Source organism: Corapipo altera, unplaced genomic scaffold (assembly GCF_003945725.1).
Source record: "Corapipo altera isolate COAL_440 unplaced genomic scaffold, ASM394572v1 24b, whole genome shotgun sequence".
NCBI lineage: Eukaryota > Metazoa > Chordata > Aves > Passeriformes > Pipridae > Corapipo > Corapipo altera.
The window spans coordinates 1,372,412-1,388,530 of NW_020884888.1; the positions used below are offsets into that span (position 1 = coordinate 1,372,412).

At 36.4% G+C, this 16,119-nt stretch overlaps 1 protein-coding gene across 6 annotated transcripts in view; it reads left to right on the forward strand.

Moving 5' to 3' along the window:
- The window catches only part of CARMIL1 (capping protein regulator and myosin 1 linker 1), a 193,694-nt gene that overhangs the window by 109,901 nt on the left and 67,674 nt on the right, over window positions 1-16,119 (forward strand). For 3 of the 6 annotated variants that reach the window (XM_027643918.1, XM_027643922.1, XM_027643920.1), the window contains exons 13-21: window positions 546-649; window positions 2,570-2,647; window positions 2,763-2,839; window positions 3,745-3,849; window positions 7,238-7,307; window positions 9,382-9,393; window positions 11,511-11,592; window positions 12,909-13,008; window positions 13,096-13,150. In XM_027643918.1, the coding sequence (XP_027499719.1) occupies window positions 546-649; window positions 2,570-2,647; window positions 2,763-2,839; window positions 3,745-3,849; window positions 7,238-7,307; window positions 9,382-9,393; window positions 11,511-11,592; window positions 12,909-13,008; window positions 13,096-13,150 (683 nt within the window). The remainder of the gene's footprint in view (window positions 1-545; window positions 650-2,569; window positions 2,648-2,762; window positions 2,840-3,744; window positions 3,850-7,237; window positions 7,308-9,381; window positions 9,394-11,510; window positions 11,593-12,908; window positions 13,009-13,095; window positions 13,151-16,119) is intronic. The other 3 variants (XM_027643919.1, XM_027643921.1, XM_027643923.1) reach the window with 1 other exon arrangement.

Genomic DNA, 16,119 nt, shown 5'->3' on the forward strand with positions numbered 1-16,119 from the left:
TCAGGAACTGAGAGTCTTTATGCATCTCTTGATATTTTAATTAACTATTTTTATGAAATTGCAGGCAAATACATTAATTGAAATATTTTTCATTTCTAGGTCTCATCAGTTGCTTTTGAAGTTCTGGCAATTATAATTGTTAATGTACTTGGTCTTCCACAGATACTTTCATCTACTTCCACAGATACTTTTATCTAAATATTATTGTTTTCAGGAAGACACTGGCTCAACATTATGGAGTAAACTGTGTTTTTAAATTCTGTTTCAAAATGGGATTGCATCTTTCCTGGATCTGGGACATAAAACACACTGTGGCTCCTTCAGGGCAGCTGGGAGAGTGTAGTCCAGTTGTAACTGGATATGCTGTGGCAGGGAAGAGTCTCATATCTGCCTGGTGATCTGTATTCCTCTGTAGTACAGTGATGGTAATAGGAAGTCATTAAACGTTTCTGTATGTCTGTGTTCACTGAAATTGTGCACTTGCAGGGTCTGGGCCAGTTTTGTGTAGAGTTGACTAAGTTGAATACTGACCTTTCTTTTGTCAGGGGTGAATAGCCTTTCCCAGTCACTGAGTGCCAACTCGCTGATCGCGAACACACTCGTCTATCTCGACCTCTCAGGGAACGCGCTCCGCGGTGATGATCTCTCAGTAAGCACTTTCTTCTCATTTCAGAGCTAATGAATGGATGTTTCAATTAATTGTTAAGAGAAAGGCAAATGCTTTTTGTTTAGATCCTTTTTTGCCTTTATTTCTGTACAGATTTAGTGGAAAGAGAAAATAACATTTTTATCTCTACTCTTCAGTACATAGGTGAAGAATTGCCCCCCACAACTAAAAAAAATCCACATAAATTTAGTTTACGCTTTTAGTCTTTGGTTTCTACTGATAAATGTGAAAACTGCAAAGGTACCACTTGTTTCAGTGGACTTATCGTGCTCTCTGAGTTCTGTTTGAAAGTGACCAAAACACATTTAAAACCCCTTTATTTTTAGTGATAAATGCACTACAATTTTTTCATTGAAAGATTAGAAACAAATTATTTCTTTTGACTTGGAAATATTTAATTTCTGGTTTTCAGTATTCCTGTTTGTATAAATAAATCTGTGCACCTGCTTGACACATGCTGTTGAAGCTCATGATTCTTTAAAGAATGTAATTATTTTTAGAATTCTTTGTTAATTTTATCAATTGCCACAGAGGTGCGGCTCTATTTTCTCCATAACAAAATCCACTTACTTCCCAGTTTATATGTATTCACATTTTGACTGTTACATCTGTATTTCTGTCTCACATCAAAAGTTGTGTGCATGTAACTGTCAGGCTTTGAATTCTAAGTATTGAACATCTAGAAGATGCAAAACTACAGTCACCCAATCTCATAATTTATAGTGCAATCAGACATGACTTTGTGACTTTTTCACGTCTTACTTGTTTCAGATTCATCAGCATATTCAAAGAACTAGTCTTTTCAGACTTGAGGTGAAAGTTTCAGTGGGACAACAGGGTTTTAAAGGTAGCAAACAAATAGTTAAATGTAAGTAAAGACACAGTGAATTACTCTTTGAGAGAATAATGTAGCAAGTAATGTAAAAACAAAAAGTAAAATAAAATATACAACCTTGGTAGCTAGTGCTTAAAGAAATATAAGGTCTACCTACAATATTATAAGAGACATAAATGCAAAAAGTGGGGCTTTTCTTAACCTGTCAGAGAGATAGAGAGAGGGTTCAAAGCTAAAGATTATTAATGCTGAGGTCTCTTTATCTGTGGAACAGGAGTAAGGAAGTCCTGTTATTTAGCAATTAAAATAAACCCTAACAAAGCACAGAAATTTTTGAAGTGGGGACCTTTCTTACATTGTAGGTATTGGGGCTCAATGACCTAATTTTTAGAAAGATGGATCTATTTTAGAAATGGTAAGCGTGCACTGTTTGGCTGGATTTCATGTGGAGTTGAGCTTTCCACATTTCTGTGAATTAGGTCATACTTTTATCTTTCTCTGAGACTAAAAAGAGCCCAAAATGAAACAGTGCGTAGTAAGAAGTGCTAACATTTATATGACATATCCTATACAGTACTAAGCCATCAATATAAAAAATCTTGTTACCTGTTCTGTATTCTCCCTTAAACATATAGTGCACAGCTGATATTAAGAAATAACCATGGATTTCAGGTGCAAATTAGTTGCTTCCCTAATGCTTAAAGGGTCTGGCTTTAACTTACAAACCAATTAGCCTTTCTGAAATGTAACAGCCAATCTGAGTGACATTGCAAGGTATTTCTGACTAAATTAATTATCATTTGCTGTGAAAGTTAATTGCAATAACTCAAGACTTATGTTAAGAGAAATCTTGGGTAAATGTAGTCTGAGCACCATTTTCCCCCTATTATTTTTAAAAATCATAGCCTTCAAAAATAAAACATTGATTAGGTGAAAAGTTTCAGACACAACTCTTGTAATGCAATTTTATAGTAAAAGCCTAAAATGTAATGAGGGGTAGTGATCCAGTAATTGTTGTCATAATATCAAAATTAACCTGGGTAATTTTTTTTCTCCATTAATTATAGAGCCTGTACAATTTTTTGGCCCAGCCAAATGCCCTTGTTCACCTGGATTTATCCAACACGGAGTGCGCGCTAGATATGGTAAAGACTTTTTTAGTGGAGTGTCAGATACCAAGGAAACATTCCCCACCTTCTATCCCTAGGTACTTTTCTGGGTTAATATAAAGTTAAATCAATCTTACTTATTTTGAACCAGGTGTGTGGAGCCCTCCTTCGTGGATGTCTTCAGCATCTAGCTGTCCTTAGCCTCTCTAGGACTCTGTTTTCTCACAGGTACAATTTAAATGTCATTACTCTCAACTCCTACAATATTTTGTTCTATAATTCCTTCCTCTCATATAGCAGCTTTCTTTTTAAGAAGAAACCTAAGATTTTTTTATAAAGTCTTAGAAGTCTTAGTGCTCTATGAAATAGCTATTGATTATTCTGAGCAAAACATATTCCTTCCCTTTCTGTTTTTCACTAAAGATCTATAAAATAAGCTACCTTGTCTTATATGTGTTTTTGTGATTCTGATGCAGCAGAAAGTCTATATATATCTTGTCTCTAAGAGGCATAGCATCAGACTTTGAAGTCTCACTAACTTGACTGCTCTTCAAATATGATTTTTAAAGTTTGTATTTTTTAAGATTTAATAATGGTTACAAATGCCTTTTTTCCTTTTTTGTCCTCTACTGCGAGGAAGTCCCTTTGAAAACCTGAGACTGAACTTTTTAGAATATATGCATTGTAGGAAATATTAGCTTCCATTTTCTTCAAATTGGTGGTGAGTCCATATCAGAGATGATACTTCATTGATGCTAAGGTACTCGAACATTATTTCTAGTGGTGAAAAAGCAATTTCAGGGTTTTTGTCATGTCATGTTGGATTTTCTGCTTGTGAGATATAAGTATGTTCGCTATTAACCAGACCTAAATGATCATTCTTTGTAGTTCACCAAACAGAATTAGATAGTAATGTCTTCTGTGCAGCAGCGCAGTGCTGAGAAATGTTTGTTGAATCAACATTTTGATGACATTATAATTCTAAGCTAATTGAGAACCACTGATTACAGAACTGCTGAAGGTAGAGCAAATTAAACATGTAAAAGATCATTACATTTCTGTTGGCTTTCATTCACTCTATTTGAATGAGGAGTGTCTAGATGCTACTTCTTAATGACTTTGTTTATTTACAGAAAAGGAAAAGAAGTCCCTCCTTCCTTCAAACAGTTTTTCAGCAGCTCACTTGCATTGATGCAGATTAATCTTTCAGGAACTAAACTCCCTCCTGAGCCTCTAAAGTAAGAATTTAATTTCATTTTCTCCCGTGCCTAAAACCTAGTTTGCATTGTTGTTATGTGAATGCCTCATGAAAAATGAAGGGGAAAGAATTTTGCTTTCTTTTTTTTTCCCCCATTGTACTTTATTGATATTAAAACACTGAGTTTTGTAATGGTCACATATTCAAAAAATGTTTCCATCTTGCAGTTGAGACAATTAATCATATTTGATTCTGTGGGAATGTCACAGTTGTTTAGCTTCTGTCAGTGTTTTTTGTGATATATTTCTTGCTTTGTGACTTGTGAACAAAACTGCTTCACAGTGAAGTGGAATTATATACTTTTGTGGGTGCCATTCCTTTGAGACTGCATTATTGCAATGGCCATTATGAAACTGAACCTGTTGCAATATTTGGAAGGAGAAACCCATTACATGGAGCTATGCTCTCCTTCTGGGGGAAGAGACAATGGCAGCAATTTCTTGGAAAGCTAAGTAGAACGCATATCTTTGTTCTATGTCACCCATCCTGTGGCTAACACACTCTGCAAGCTGAGGGAAATAGTGAAGCACTGTGTCACCCTTCCTGTGACTTGTGTGGTTTTGAACTGTGTTGAAATTTTCAGACATAAAATTTAAAAGTGTGTTTTAAAGTGGAGATAAATGTAAAGAGATAGGTCTAATCTAGATAGGGCATTCTGTGATTCTGGCAAAATCATTATGTTTATTGGACTAAATTAAAGAAAGGACTCTTTCCAGAGTGTCACTTTCCTAGCTAATATGCATTAAAACATACATAACCTTTTCCATACATTGTTTTTTAGTATTTTTTCTTAATGTAATTCAGTATTGAAGAGGTCAGTACAATATCACAGAATCACAAAATGAGTATGGTTGGGAGGGACCACAGTGGGTCAGTTGGTCCAACCTCCCTGCTCAAGCAAGGTCCCCTAAAGCACATGGCACAGGATTGAGTCGAGGTGGTCCTTGAATATCTCCCGTGAGGGAGACTCAGCACCTCTCTGGGCAATCTGTTCCAGTGTGTGGTCACCCACACAGTGAGGAAGTTCTTCCCCGTATTCTTGTGGAACTTCCTGTGCAACAGTTTTTACCCATTGCCTCTTCTCCCATTGTTTGGCACCACTGAGAAGAACCTGATGCTTAAATCAGATGCACAGGATTGAAATCCACATTCAACTGCAGGAGCCATTTTAGCTTTGTTCTGTGTGATGCTCTTAGTTGCTATCTTGCTTGCTGAGACTTTGCTAGGATTAGCAAGGTGTGGTACAGATGTATTTTCAAACAGAAGGTGATTTTTGAGAAACACGTTGGTTGATTCTGATTAATTTAGAGCTATTGATTCTGTGGTGGAGAGCAGCAGGGAACTATCTTTTATGAAGCAAGAAAAACAGAGGATGTAATGTGATTACTACAGAAGACAGTATTGGTGCCACAGGAAAAAGAGAATACTGTGAGATGTTGAATATATCCACAGAAATTAGGAAAGGTGAGAAGCACATAAAATTAAGGTTCGTATTTAGCTCTTCTCCTTGGCATGCTGAGTATCTCCTGGGGTATGAGGAATTTTGGCTGATGAGTACTCGACAATTGTCTGTGCTCATGGAAGATGTTATTGTATTAATTTATCCCAAAAACTTGGGACCCCTTGATCTGCCAGCTGTCCAACAAAGTACATAGTTAGTATAGTTAATGTTCCATTGCAGCTCATTCTTTTTTTCACCATTTTTAACAGAGTGAGGCAGTTTGTACTCTTCTCCTTGTTGAAGTGTATGTTGGCATTTTTGTTCATTTACAGACATTGCCAAAAATTGTATTTTGATCTGTCAGTACTATAACAGGACAAGTTTCTGATATGCTTCTCATGCAAATGCTAATTACAAGGCCAGTTTTTGTGTTCTACATCTAACACAGTTGACAAGACTTCTCCATGTATTACCACGTGTGTGTGATTTAAACAGAGTAGCCAAGTATATGATATGCCTGGCTTTGGTCCCTTTGAATGCTGGTGATTTTTCATAACAAAGAATTAAGAAATCATGGGATTTTCTTAGTATGAGTTTATAGGAAAGAAGTTAGGAAAAAAGTAATTTTTTTTCTTCTTGCTGTGAAGAGAGTACACTTGAAGCAGCACTATGTCTCTTTTTTTTTTTACATTTTTTCATTTCCTCAAAATGTTTGGGAAGCTCTTTGCAAAGTTATCATTGAAACTGAGTTTGAATGAAAAAACATGTTCGTGTATGAAAGATAGACAAGATCATCTAAAAATTTGTAAGAACTATTGCAGAACTTTCACATTTTTTTCAAAGTCTCTATATTAATAGCTTAAGAAATAAATAAGCACAAGATATTTGCCTTTGTTAGTAACAAAGGTCTGATTATACCTGCAGGGCAGATATAAATAGGTTTAAATGAAAAACCTGCTCAAGGCACACACATTTTAAATACATCTTTGACATACTACTTGCATAGCAAATGTGTAGGCACGTGGTTCAGCAGAATGGATTGTTTTTTATCTCCATGCATCAGTCACTTGGATTCTGTTGGCTTGCTTTTGGCTGAAATGAAGTTTGGGAAGGAAGTCCTTCTGTTTCTCTGCTGAATTATTAATTCAAAATCTCATCCATTCTAAAGATACTAGAAGGTATACATAGATTTTGTTTGCTGCTTCTCTATGACACATACAGTTGTGCTTTCTGATTTGACAGTATTAATACAAATATGACATTAACACTAACTTTTATAAGTGGAAACACACTTGTGAAAGACTTTGAAGGTGGATTTATGATAATCATAATCAGTCATTGCTACACATGTCTGTCATCCTGCCTAAAGAGAAAGGATACCATTGTCTAGGAATATAATTTTGGAATATGTAAATACGTTTTGGGTTGCAGAAGTGGAGAACTTTAATACTTGAACCTGATCCAGCCTTTGAGTGTTACAGGCACTGTGCCTGGCCAAAATGGCTGGCTGCATGGCATCTTGCATATATTAAAACCCCCATTTTTTCCTGATTTTTTGTTAAAATCAGAGAGGTAGTGTGGTTGTACAACAGAACACTCCTTTTGTAATCATTTGATGCTCTTTGAAAGCAAATGTTAAGGAAAATTAATCTCTGATGAATGTTATTAAATTATGATGATGCATTAGCTTTATAGTTTCTTTATTAGCCTTCCATCCCTACAGTTTTTGAAGCTGCTGGAGTATTCTGAAGTGTGGCAGGTTTGAGCTGCCATTGTCATTTAAAAAATAACTGCTCAGCTGGTGTTCTTTTGTTTTGAAATGGTTCTTTGCATTATAGGCGTGTTAACCCGTGATCACTTAGATGATGATGATGTAAAGCTGCCTTTTTTTTTTTTTTTTAAAGTTTCTAAAATTGATCTTTTTCAGAGCACTTTTATTAGGCCTGGCTTGCAATCACAATCTGAAGGAGGTGTCTTTAGACCTCAGTAGCTGTGAGGTAAGAAATATTTATCAGGATATGTTCAAAATATGCAATGACATGGTATTAGAGTTCCTGTACAATCCACTGGGTGAGATGTTCTTCCTCTGTAGTCAAAAGTTGTAGGAAAGGTGGAACTCAGAGAAGCAGTTATCGTAAAAGTCAGCTACTGTGTGTTACAGCATCCTAAATAATAAGCACAGAGGTTCAAAGCACCTGCAGCACCTGATTGGCAAAATCCTCCTTGCAGTGCAGCTGTTTTACATACTGAGCCAGCATGTTTGCTGCTTAGCATCTTCTGCTCTCTGATGCTGTGATTAGCAGCAGGAGGATTTTCCAAGGTGCCTAAATTTGAATGGGTTGAAGGAAGATGCACGCCTTGAAGGCAGGTCTGCAGTTTGGTTGTCTTCCTTTAAAACTGAAAACATGCTCCCTCTTTGGCAGGTTTGCTTTTTAGCCTTGGGAGAAATTCCACTTTCCTAATCGATTAAACAATTCAGGCCAATAAGGAACTTTGGTAAAAGTTATTAACATAAGAGGCACTATAAATATGATTTTAAATACCTGAAGAATAAATAAAAATTATTGTGGCAACTTAATTTGCCTTAACTTGTTTCCTCTTGCTTCTCTGTGCTTTGCTGTGCACTTAGTTTCTTGGGATTGTCTATACTCTTGCAGGGTGATACCTGAGTGGTCACAGCTTATGACAAAAGATCAGATATGACCCTGGGGAGCTAGTTGAGGCAAAGTCACATGAAGAACTATGTGGTGGACTCTTGGCAAAACTGACATGAAACAGTTTAGGCTCAGGCCTTCTCCAACTTTTCCCTTTTTAAGCTGCAAAGAAAGCCTCTCACTTTTTAGAGACATCTTTCCAAGTCCACCTGAGTATTAACTGCTCTGAAAGTGCCTTAAAAATGCAATGGTTTCCCTTTAAGTAGAAAACATGCAATTTGATGAACATTTTGAGATCCAGTAATCCTTGCCTTAGGTTCATGGTCAATTGCTTTTGAAATGTGTACGGATTTCCTTATGAAGAAGAAAACCCAAATTGTAAATGCATTTCATACTTTGTTTTGATATTTTGTATTTTCTGAAAAATGTTATTACTTCGAAGAGCACTACATGTAAATTCCAAATAGAAAAGTTTTCAAGTCAGGTACATGTGCTTCTGATTTCTGAGTAGAGAGATCAGATGGATGATAATCTATCTTTCAGAGGAAGGAAGGAAAAGGGAGGAGTAATTAAAGTAACAAAAATGAAGTCCTGTGATCATAACCTTAAATGAATAAATCAGTAAAACACAAATATAAGTAATGAGAGTACAAATTAACATGTAAATCAAAAAGGGCTGGCAGGACAGAAAACCTTGTCCTTTCGTGAAGTAACACCCAGGATGGGATATGGAGGAGTCCTTCGAGGGATGATTAGCTTTATTGGACACCAAAGCACATGTGGTCATGGCTGACTCTCATGACAGAAAGGAAGGAATCCTGCCCAACTCAATGTTGCATTCCTGTAGCTGATCCCTCTAAACTGACAGCACTTCCTTGGATTCTTCCCTTAACATTTTTTTTTCACATCACTGAGCTTTATCCATTCTCATGTGCTTTGGAAAGAAGTTATGCTTCCACCAGCAGGGAAACTGATGTGCCAGCAGCTGGGAGTGCTCTCAGTGGGCCCAGCACCTCAGGGTCCTGCTCCACCTCTCCCTGACCCTCTGGGATCTGGACAGGGTAATCTGCACCCGAGAAACAGAGCTGTGGGAAGCTTGGAGCCAGTGACCGCTACTCCCAGTTCCTGCAAGCACACACTGTTAGGGATCTAGAAAGCTGATGCTTCAGCTTTGCCCTCTTCTTTCCTACATCAGGCAAGCTGTACTCAACTATGGAAGGATAAATCTACGTTCCTTCCCTTTCTCACCATTTTTCATTTGCTCCCATAATAATTTTCTGGTATATTAACTCCAAGCTTAATCATTTTATATTACTTGTTTGTTTGTTTTTTATTATTTTTACTATGAAAATTACATTTTTATTTCTACCTACTCAGCACTGATGTATTTCACTCTTTTCCCTTCTGCTTCCCTTAGCTTGGTCACTGTGTAAGTACCCTCCATGCTTTACCTTAATTGTTAAATCAGTAAGCAACTTTGTTTGCCCTCCCATATTGGTACCTCATAGCTTTGAACACACTTGGCATTTTTAATTGTAGAAGGGTTATTCTTCGTTTTCTGAATAAGAGCTTCTATTTGTAGTCTCAGAAGTATATCGTATAGGAGATGTTGCAGAGGGGGTTTTTTGTCAGTATCACAGTCCACATTGCTGAACAGCACTTCAGTTATCTGCTTTTACATATATATATATATGCATCATATTTTAACACAGTTGCAATAAATTATGATCCTAAAAGTCAAGTTGTTGTCGTCACTCTCAGATTAAATAGATATCACCATTTGTGCTCATGAAAAGTTTATATATTTAAAATTTTGAATATAGAGTTATCTGGTACAAGACTGAAAGCTGCTCCTGAAAAATTGTCCATGTCAGCCCTCAAAGTATATATAGCACAAGCGTATGGATTCTATTGTGAGTATAATTTTAGTGTATAGAACTTTACCCTGCCAACAACCAATCCAGTTCTGTATATGATCTGCCACTTCCATAGATTCTGCAGTGATAGATGTGACACTCTCTGTAAAACGGTTGCCTTGTGGTGGCCCACACTGAGAGAGCAGCATAAAGCAAAACTGAATGATCTTGGCTTTCGTGCAGCAAATGCTACAAATGCTCTTACAAAAATAAAGTTGAGTTATAATTTGCACCACTTCTGGCCCAAATACAGCTTGTAATATGACTACTTATTGAGAGGATAAGGGTGAGGTGTGGGTAGGCTTTGATTTACGGAGAGGAGGAAAAGTGCCTTATGTTCTGTACCTCTTACACTCCAGGTGGGACTTCTGATTTAAATGTTATCTCTGACCACCGTTCTTCAGTTGCTGAGGTCAAGTTATTGAGCTGCTTGTTAACCAATCATATATCTAAAACTTCCTAAAAAGTGCCAAATCAAGTCTTTATTGAAAAATACTTCTAGAAGGCATTTGTGGTTCCTTGATTTTTTTATGCACAGAAGGTGAAAAGGTTATTTCATGTTTGAAAAAGCTTTCCATTTTTTTGAAGCAAAGAAAATAAAAGTGGAAAATGCAAAAATAGAATTTTTGTAGATATTTTTCCCTCTTTAGCTTAAGTCTTTTTTGAGGGGATATTTATGAAGTGAAATGCACTTTATATAGTGTGCATAGCTGCAAGAAATAAGAAAATGCTTTTCTTTGGAAAAAGAAGTTTTGTTAATTCAGTAGCATTAGTAAATAAGTGTGTAAGTTTTCATAACTTTGATTCTTAATGTTGATGTTTTCCCCTAGACCATTTAATTGTTTTTTCATTAAATCCTGACATTTCTTTTGAATTCATGTAGTATTCACAGTAATATTATCATAATTGATACTTTGCAGCCAAGCATTTTTCTTATTGGTGCCATTTTTTTCTTTTATGACTATTTTTAAATTAAGAATAACTAAATTACTGTTTTCTATTGTTTATGGTCTTTTTTTGGCCATTTTACAATTGGACAACCTGAATTTTCAGTGACAGGGAAACATAATTTCATTGGATTTTTGGTTTTGGTTTGTTGGTTTGGTTTTTTTTTCCCACTCTACTTATCTTTGATCTGGACACCCTTGCTTTGTGCTAAGGGCTGAAAGAAGATGCTTGCTATAAACCTTCTCTGTAGTGAAATTCAAGGGTGACAGTGTTGCATGCTTATGGGCTGTTTATTTTTTTTTTTTAATTTAATTGCTGGACATTGGAAATGTCCTGGCCCTTTCATATAGAGAATGCACAATAAAATCCCGCAGTCACTGCCTAGCACAAATGCTAAAGGATTTGCTATGTTTAACCATTAAATATTTTCCCTATTTAACTGCTTAGTAGTAGTTTTAAGAGAAAGGAAAGGGAAACCTTTTTCTCATTTGTGTATAGATACTGAGAGTAGGGATGAGAACAGTAGGAATGTGTGCTGTCATTTTGATGTCTATAACTTCTTCTGTTGCTGTTGTTTTTGCTGCTGCTAGTGCCTTCTGTATTCACAAAGCTCCTACCACTGTCTTCTGTGTGATCTTAAACCATAAATAGTTTGCAAAAATGGATGATGTTTTGTCTCTAGTTAAGATCTGGAGGTGCACAAGTCTTGGAAGGATGCATAGCAGAAATACACAATATCACCAGCCTAGATATTTCAGACAATGGTAAGTACATAGAACAGGAGTGGAGGCTCATGCAAGCTGAAAAATGCTTTTTATTTCAGCTTACAGTGTAATCAAGGATGCTTGCTCTTGCTTTATGATTATTGGCCATATTAGTTATGGAAATGTCTCAGACCAAGAACTCTTATTGCTATAAAGTGTGTAAGAAATATTAATTTATTAACTCAAAAGTTTATGTTGTTTGGAATTAATGTAACACAGCAGAGCAAACTAATGGCACCAAGCTCATATTAGATCCAGAGGAAATTGAGCTTAAATACAAGAGACTGAGAAGCGAAATGGGAAATGGAGATGTAGTGAAAGAACAAAGGAGAACATCAGGTACAGAATGAAGCTGTGGTTGTAACACAAGAAGTTAGAGGGGGAAATTTTAAGCAAACAGTCAACCAGCTTCAGGTTAGAGAAGACCTGTTTGAATATTTCTGTTTTGGAGTCTCTGTGCTTCCTGGCACGGATATTTCTGGGACTATCAGCTGGCTTCTCATCTTGCAGATTCAAAGTGTAGGTGTATGAGCTGGAAGAATTCACTTGTGTTTGCCCCTCTAACAACCAAATGCAGAAGTATTTCAGAAGCAGTCTTCCAATACAATTGAATGATGAAGAAAGGTGAGATGGATTGACAAGTGGAAAGCTTTGAGAGCTACTGACTCAGCCCAGATATGCAAACAGATTTATTATTATAGATAAGGATAGATATTTGAAATCTAAATTGCCCTGTGAATCTGAATCCTAGGTTGTTGTAATCTAGCTAATGGACTCTTTAAATACATCACTTGTTTGGTGATAATAAAGCAAGTTTCTTTTTTTTGCTCAGGAGTAGAATAAAATTTGGCTTGTTTTTCAGGTCATTTTATTGATAGCATATTATTGTAGCCTTTTTGCAGGTTTTCAGACCTTGTTGGTACACAGCTCTACTAAGATTAAACAGTGGTTAGCAGAGCTTCAAAATTCTCGAAGGAGCTTCAAACTCTACCTGACAGTGTGAGGAACTGTTCTTCAGTGGTTGGATAATGGATAAGGAACTGATATCTCTTCTGTGTTTCTGAGAGATGCCTTCAATAGCTGATTAGGATGGAGATTTAAATGTCTCCTTTTAGAGAAAGTATTTATTCTCATAGAAAGCAGAGGCAGTAATGAGAAAAAGATTTAAAAAGAGAAGAATGGAAATTTTTCTAGACCTTTTGGAAATTAGTACACTGATATAGTTACTTGAATGAATATAGCATTAATAATTGGACCTTGTTTGAGTCTCTTCTGAAAATATGTTTTAATTCTTAATCTAATCTGATTCTTTACAGGCCTAGAATCTGACCTCTCAACCCTTGTAGTCTGGCTTAGTAAAAACCGATCGATAAGACATTTGGCATTAGGCAAAAACTTTAACAACATGAAATCCAAGTAAGGATTTTGTTTCTTTTAAATAATAAGAGAATGGATGAGGAGAAGCTGCTGATTTCATCACCTTCCTAACTTTTCTTCCCTCAGAAATCTCACTCCAGTACTTGATAATTTAGTTCAGATGATTCAAGACGAGGATTCAGTGAGTATCTTTCTGCCTACTATCATCATGTGTATTTGTACCCTCACAGCCTATTTCTGATAATTGTCTTATCTGTGTTAATTTGCTGCATAAGGTTTGATCACAATCCTGCACAAACATATCCGACATTTTGGGTTTGGGTTTTTTCAAATAGTAATTTGGATTACATGTAGCATGTAGGTGAACATTTCTGAAGATAGTCTTAGAATCTGTGCTTGATGAAAAATACTCATTCTAAATAGTTGGATGTATATAACCTAGTTGCTTTAGGTCTAAATTATACAGTCCTGCTGGTACGAATTTTCAAAACTTTTGTGTCCTGATAAGAGATTACAATGGTAGTTTTTGCTGGCTGGTGATACTCCTTCAGTAACAAAATTTTTTTTTTTTTTTTTTTTTTTAATTAGTAGAATGGACTATTTCCTGATAGCTGTTTTTGGGTATTAACTTCTTTTCTTTCTTTGCAAAATGCAAGGTCACTTCAGTGGAACTCCTTTCTCCTTCAAAAGATGCAAATAAACTGTTCAGTGTGCTGTTCTTTCCTTCTCTTAGTACATTAATCATGGGAGCAATTTCATAAAACTCTTTCAGAGTGCCTTGCTGAGATGATTACCCACTTTCGTAATTTCTACACTCTTTCCTGATCCTGAAAGACTTTTGTTGTTGGATTTGTATTCTTGCTGTTCCTGGCATCCTCGTTTTGGTTAGAAGGGAATCTTAAGATGCTCTGTTATTCTCATGCTTGTCAATCTTTATTCATCTGTTCTTAGTCCTTTCATACTCCTTAATTTCCTGTGCAAGTAACAAGCAAACTCTGCTTTCCTCATTCTCCAGAGATAGGCGACTGTAGACTTCACTTTTCTGAACACCTGCTATTCCTGTTGTCTTTATTGTCTCACCTCCAAGTTCATGGTCTCCACATTAACTGCATTCTTATTTTCTCCTCCCATCTATGTCTGTACCCTGGCAATTTTCACCAGAATTTCTTATGTCTCTCTCTATACAAGGTCATTAGACCCATATTCTGTGTTCCCCTGTACTTAGTGCTTAGTTGTATTTGAAGTGGTTTATTCAACTGGTCCTCTATATTCGCTAAATCCTCTTAACTGGGATTAGTGGTACTGGTTCTTCTTGATTCTTTGCCTTTCTCCACATTTTATTATTTAAAATGTGGGATGTCAGTGTGATATGGAGAAGTGCTGCATACAGATACCAGAGCTGATTCTAACTGAGTTAACACCTGTAATAAAAGCACCTTAATGAAAGTCCTTGTTTCCACAAGTTAGTTGTAGGATTGTGCTAAGTAATGTATTGGTAGAACTCTGTATTACTTCTTGAACCAAACTAGCCTTTTCATTTTGTGCTGTGTAACTACCTCCTTTTACTCTTATTTCTAAAGGGAATGCTACAGGACTGTCTTTCCCTTCTCTCCTTTCCTTTTGATACTGTACTGAGGAGTATCATTTAATCAGATAGCACCTGCTTCTTATCTTTGGACATTTATCTCTGTCCTAACCCGTTTCTCATGCTTATCCTTTCACGGCTGTCCTGAAGACTAAATCACAAGCAAATATAATGTAGTATGATTTTTCTCTATTTCCTTCATCCCTTTGCTCTACTGCAGATGAACATTTCTTCCTACTCAGACCATATCCTAAAATACCTCTTCAACATACTCTGTGTCCTTTTACTACCCAAATCTTCTTCTTAAATATGCGGTTGTTTTGGGTTTTTCCAGCCTATTTTATGACTGTCCTTTTCATACTACCTGGTCTCAAGAATAAAAGTTTGCAACTTTCACCTTATTGTCCTCTGTTAGGTGTTACAACCTTATGTTTATCTTTCTTGGATTCTGTTTCTGAAGCTTCCAGGTCATAGAAAAAGTAGCTGCTAAATTTTGCGTGTATCATTCTTGCAGCTCTCCCTCCTTCGCACCATTAGCTTCCAGTTTTTGCATTTCTTTTCTTTTCAGCCCGTGGGTGATGTCGGTTGTTGTTCCACTTTCTGCCTTTTCCACTATTCAGTGGTCAGATGTGCTCCTGTAATTCTTATCCACCGTTTTTCACGACGTAACCCTCATCCTGTTTTCAAACAGTGTTACAATGAAATAATCTGCCAAAAAGTTATTTTATTTAGGTACTTCAACCGTCTCCCTTTCATGTCATGCGGTAACATTTGGGATATAGCATATGATCCTGTTGGGGTTACCATGTCTCTTCTTTCCTCATGTTCTTTTCTCTTGTTAATGCTCTTCAATGAAGGAATCTTGTTTCTTTTTGTCTCATCAAATGCTAAAATCAGTCTGAAGCATCTCCTAGCAGCTAAAGAATTCAGGACAGATGCTATAGCACTATGGGAAAAAGGTGTTGCAGGAAGCTGCCTGCAATTGTCCTTGCTGTACCCTGATGGTCCTCATTCTACCATTACTATGAGTTTACTGCCACGGGACATTAAAAAGTTAAGATGAAACTGGGAGATGTGATGTTGCCCAGAGCACACTGCTTGATCAGTGTTGCCTGCAGACTGGCACAGTTTAGGGACTGCACATTATCTGCATGGAAAGCTGAAGTAAGAGGCTTTAATCTGAAATAGTCATCTGCCAAATGTATCTTCATGTATTTATACACACTTTAAATAGCTCTGTTGCTGTGTTAATGTGAGTCATGAGTAAAATCATTTGAACAATTAGTAGCTTGGTTCTACGACTGTAAAACTAGAGCGATGCGCAAATATAATTCTACACAATTTAAAAGCAGTAGTAGTAACCTACACAGCAAAATTTCTCAGGTGTTTTATATAAACAAGAATGTAATATTTAGATTAATTTTTGGGGTTCTTTTCATGTCTTCTTTCCTTAAGTAGATGCTGTACTGTGCAGACTATAATATTGTATTCTTACTGTGCTATTTCTTTTCTTGTTGCAAAATCTGATGTTACACTGCAAGTATGTGGTATCATTACTCGAAGTG